This window comes from Myotis davidii, unplaced genomic scaffold (assembly GCF_000327345.1).
Source record: "Myotis davidii unplaced genomic scaffold, ASM32734v1 scaffold184, whole genome shotgun sequence".
Lineage (NCBI taxonomy): Eukaryota > Metazoa > Chordata > Mammalia > Chiroptera > Vespertilionidae > Myotis > Myotis davidii.
In genome coordinates this window covers 6,473,347-6,478,635 of record NW_006297021.1, presented here as the reverse complement: position 1 = coordinate 6,478,635, position 5,289 = coordinate 6,473,347, and the positions used below count along the sequence as shown (strand labels likewise).

Sequence of the window (5,289 nt, the reverse complement as noted above, 5' to 3'; positions counted from 1 at the left end):
TAGGCATTTCCAGGGTGGTGGTTGTAGTTTTTAGTATGATTACTCCCTGTTTTTTAGTAAGAGTCATCTAGTAATTAAATATTTGGAGGAAGTAGGGTTGTCTGCAACACCTAGTATAAGGTTTTAGAGTTTATTTAACCTTTCATAAGTTAGACTTCCTTTATTGTTTTAAAAAAATATATTTTATTGATTTTTTACAGAGGGGAAGGGAGAGGGATAGAGAGTTGGAAACATCCACGAGAGAGAAACATCCATCAGCTGCCTCCTGCACACCCCCTATTGGGGATGTGCCCTTAAACAAGATACATGCCTTTGACCGGAATGGAACCTGGGACCCTTCAGTCCGCAGGCCGACACTCTAGCCACTGAGCCAAACTGGTCAGGGCAAGTTAGACTTCCTTTAATTAACCTGGCCCAATCAAGTGGGGGTTTTTTGTACTTCATTAGGGTTATATTAACTCCACGCTCATTTATCATTTATCGGAGCCACTATAACTTCTGTATATTTTCCCCCACAGAGTTCGTAAACTTCTAGTGGATGCAATTCATAATCAGTTAACTGATATGGAAAAGTGCATTTTGAAATATATGAAAGGAACATCCATTGTGGTCCCTGAACCACTGCACTTTTTATTGCCGGGGAGAAAAAATCTTGTAACGATTTCATATCCATCGGGAATTCCAGATGGGCAGCTGCAGGCCTACAGAGAGGTGAGACCAAACCATGTACTCTTAGAAAAAATAAGGCTGTCATCCATTTCATAGTTAATTACATATTTCTAATAAACGGAAATTATTTTACGATTTAATTTTAAAGTGTGGAGCCCGACTATTAGTTTTACGTATTATTTCATTTCTATTCTCATGGAACTTGTTTTTTAAGTATTTTGAGTGAAAAAATACTTAAAACCCATATGTACTGGAAACCCATATGTAACATTTGAATTTTATATGCTCAGTGTGGTTCATATGTTCTATGAAATTATTAGTTTTCCATAATGAAATGAAGAATTGAAATTTGCTTCCACCCCTGGAGAAGCTGACGAGTATTAATAAATTCCTTTCCCTTTCATTCCTTTCAGGTTTGTGAGCGAGAGATGACAGTCAGGGACGGGCAGTTAGGATTCATGCCAAGCCTAGTTAGGAGTTACAGTAATACTCCACCCCTCCCCCACGCCCCAGGCTGCTTTGGGTTTTAGTAGAGGCCTTTGAAGAAAACATGATCAGCGCTCAAAGCAATGAGGTTACTGACAAAATGACTGGTTTTAGGGTACGTATTTTTTATGTGTGGCCTTGTCCGGCCGCATCAGAGTCTCTTCCTGAGATGCCCTCTCATGCCCCTGAGAAGGTATGATATTGGAACCCTCTGTACACCTCTGGCCTAGATGAAGTGCTATGTAGAGGCAATAGCCCCATGAGCTAACGATCCCCTTCAAACTGCTAGAGTACACAGAAGACATGAAAAAGAAAATGTCCAGCTTTTCAAAGTAACTATTACATATTGTTATACTATTGGGAATATTTTTGCATTTTGAACATGTGTATTTTTATTTCAGTGCCATATTGGTTGGTTTCATACCACCAATTTCTACTCTGAAATTTAATCACTACCCCTTCTACCTGTTAAGTACTCTATGCATGATTTTTTTAAATAATTATATCATTGTTAGTTACAATTTACTCACAAGGCTGTTTCAAAACCACTCTTTATCCTGGATGTATTTTAACAGACTGTGTTATAACAGATAGTTCATTCTAAATGATCTCAGTTCTCTCACACTTAACAAATTATTTTCATTTTTCTGTGTTCCCTTTCAGTTTCTACCTGCATATATAGATAAGCAAAAATAAATCCTGTTTGGTTTTAGTTTGTTCTCACACTCTTTGACCTTAGTGAATTAAATCATGAGTGTATTTGATAACTTTCACAACTGATATATAATTTTCTGTTTTATATCTTTAGTTTGAGTTTATTGACTAGAAATCTAAATCGTTCAACTGTTTTTTCTTTTTTCCCTATTGATTCTGACTTCCTTTAGGAGTTACACGATCTCTTCAGTCTGCCTCATGACAGACCTTACTTCAAAAGGTCTAATGCTTATCACTTTCCAGATGAGCCATACCAAGATGGTTACATTAGAAATCCACACGCTTACCTCAGTCCACCCAACATGGAGACTGGCATGGTGAGTTTATTAATTACTTACGGGAGTCAGCTGATCACCAGCGTCATTCGTTTTTTGTACCTAGTGGAATTTGTAAGGATTGATTCACAATGTATGTCACCTCTAAAACATAATTTATCATCCATTTCTTTTAATAATCAAGTGCTTAAGCTAGCAGTAATTCACAGTGGTCTAAAAGGGTTAGGAATAGCTAGCATGGACCACATTTCTCTTACTAAAATTCCATTCCCCGACTTCACTATAGGCTTGTCCAATTTTACTTTCGTTCTGAACCTGAGAAATCATGCTAATTAAGGGCATATTTTACCCAAACCACACTGTAGCAGAAGTCTCATAAGACCCTACAGTGTTTTTCTGTGCAGCATGTACCTGCTTGCAAAGGGTAGATCGTCACTGAAGGTTGCTGAAATAAGGAGCGAGGCGAAGGGTCCCTTTAAGGATGCACGTAGGCCAATTGGAAAAGATCTTGTGACATCCAGGATAGGAATGTGTGCACAGCTGGCCTCTTAGCACAGAGCCGCTGCCTCAGTCTCGGGCCCACATGGACGCCGTGGTGGCCTCTCTGCTGCTCTGTCGGCTGTTGATCCCAACTGGCCTGTGCCTTCTCTCTGCTCTGCCTTTTCTCAGCCTCAGAGCTTCTGCTTCCTCATTGCTGCTGCTTATGTGTAGCTTTTCCTACTTCCTTGTCGCTGCTCACTGTATGCATGTTTCAGCTTCATGCCCTGCTCCTTTCTGCCTGATTCACTCTGTGCCTTCAGATTCCGATGGCAGGAACTCGATTGCCCATCTTGTTGTGGCATTTATTCATACCTGCTGAGTCTCCAGGTCCTCTGTAAGGAAATCTCAAGAAGTAAAGATGAATATATGACACTGTGTCTACCCTCGAGGAGTTTGGGGCCCACTGCTAGGCCTGGCCAGCAGAGTACGCTTGGGACAGCAGTTCCACCTGCTTCCCACAGAGACTCGGCCGGGCACTCACACTCACTCACATACAAATTCATCTTTAGTCAGTATGTCAGTGATCTAAGTGATTTCATTTATTGTGCTTATATAGGAAATCTTGAGACACTTATTTCTAGTTAAAAGTCTTACTCTGTGAGGCATAGAATCACAGAAGAGGAAATACAAAACTTAGAGTCAAACAGTACCTCTTGATAGTTTTCTAGTAGGTTACCATATAACGTTCCCTCTCTCTCAGGCTCTATTCTTTTTATGTAGGTTTATGTGGTCCAGGGCCTGTACGGTTATCATCATTACATGCAGGATCGGATGGATGACAACGGCTGGGGCTGTGCCTATCGATCACTGCAGACCATCTGCTCTTGGTTCAAACACCAGGGATACACAGAGAGGTCCATCCCAACACACAGAGAAATCCAGCAGGTACAGAACACGCCGCTTTCCATGATGAGCACGTGCACATTTCAGTAGCCCTTATTATATTACCATTAATTATTATTAACTCAGAGTACAGACTGATTTATGTTCTGAAGGAAAAACGTGTCCTGCTAATCAGGGAAAAGGCCCTACATGTAATTTTAATAGCTGTCTGTATATGGATTTTTTTTGTATTTTCAATACAAAAAGGCTCTAGTTGATGCCGGGGACAAACCAGCAACTTTTGTGGGATCACGGCAGTGGATTGGATCTATCGAGGTACAGCTGGTACTGAACCAACTGATTGGCGTAACTTCAAAAATACTGTTTGTCAGGTAAGGACACGCTAAAAAAGTAAAGACATCATTTCAAAGCGAGATTGTCATTTTGTTAAAATAACAGAAAAATTATATCTTTCCCCCACATTTGTTTTCCGTCCTGTCTCTTCCTCCACATTGTCTGATTACTCTGTAAATCTCTTTTTTAACCCTAAATTTTCTTTTTATTTAATCTTCAGAAGACTTTGGAGTTTATGATCTACAATACATACTTATATGGTTGAGGCCTTATTTTAGCCAAGAAGAGAAAAACTTGGATATATGTCAACTTCGAGTGTAGTTAAAGAAAATCAAGTTTTTTTTTATGCTCAAGTTTTTAAAAAGTCTTGAAAGGAGAAAAGCAAATGTTGATCTACGACTGACTTTCTTGTTTACCTCTTGCACTTTTTCTTCTTAAGATGTTAATAAACTAATTATGTGTCTGAATAACTGGTGACCTCTAGATTCATGGGTTGACGCTCAACCACTGAGCCACACAGGCTGGGCTCTATGGTTTTGTGTGTTTTTTTAATCAAGAAAGAATGCAAAAATGGTCTCATTGATATGACCTTAGCGCCAGAAATGATTCATCTAATAGAAAACGGTTTCTTTCCAGCCAGGGTTCAGAAATGGCCGCTCAGGGACGGGCACTGGCCAATCACTTCCAGAGTGAAGGAACTCCGGTGATGATCGGTACGAGCTTGGGACACCCTGGGCTCTTAGGTGGCGTGGCGAGAAAGTAAAACTTACATTAGTATAAATGTTTAATGTCACCTGAAATCAGTCATTTTAAACCAATTTAAAATTAGCTTTTACACCATACACTCTGACCTCCAAATTCCTTTGGCGATTTTTAAATGTGCAAGGCAGAAGGAACGTTATAGAAAAGGTTATAATAACCAGACGAAAATGCTAAGAAGGTAAATGATAAAGGTGTGCCCATAGTTAAAGAGTTCAAAGCAGCATGAAAGAGAGGCATGAGCGTCGTAAGTCACATGTCTGTCACTAACGTGGCTGGCGGTATTCCATGACTGCGAATTGCTTAATCTCTCTGGGCTTTATGCGCAGAATAAGAGGATTGGATTCGTTGATCTAAAGATTCATATTCTATGAGGAACAAGACAGCTCCTGTGATGGCAGAGGAAAGCTCAAACGGGTGTGTGTAGGAAATGGAGGCAGGCAGATTTCAGCAGAATATCAGAAAGAACTGAATGAGTGATGGCTGTCTCCTTGGAGACAGCACGCTCCCTGCTGAGTGGACCACAGCAGTGACTGTGTCTGGTGGGAGGAGTTTAGACCCTCTGTGGACCTTTCTAAATCCAGTTCAGGTAATTCCATGGATATGGCAGTGTGAATATAAACCTGATTGTAGATATGATTGAATCTCTATCTTAAAGATGTAATTTTAT

The 5,289-nt window shown here is 40.1% G+C and overlaps 1 protein-coding gene across 3 annotated transcripts in view; it reads left to right on the top strand.

Annotated features, from left to right (window-relative positions):
* UFSP2 (UFM1-specific peptidase 2) overlaps window positions 1-5,289 on the top strand; it is a 14,805-nt gene that overhangs the window by 6,193 nt on the left and 3,323 nt on the right. For 2 of the 3 annotated variants that reach the window (XM_015569774.1, XM_006772678.2), the window contains exons 6-9: window positions 519-711; window positions 2,040-2,186; window positions 3,405-3,569; window positions 3,774-3,898. In XM_015569774.1, the coding sequence (XP_015425260.1) occupies window positions 519-711; window positions 2,040-2,186; window positions 3,405-3,569; window positions 3,774-3,898 (630 nt within the window). Of the gene's footprint in view, window positions 1-518; window positions 712-2,039; window positions 2,187-3,404; window positions 3,570-3,773; window positions 3,899-4,496; window positions 4,574-5,289 lie in introns of all 3 variants that reach the window. The other variant, XM_006772679.2, reaches the window with a different exon arrangement.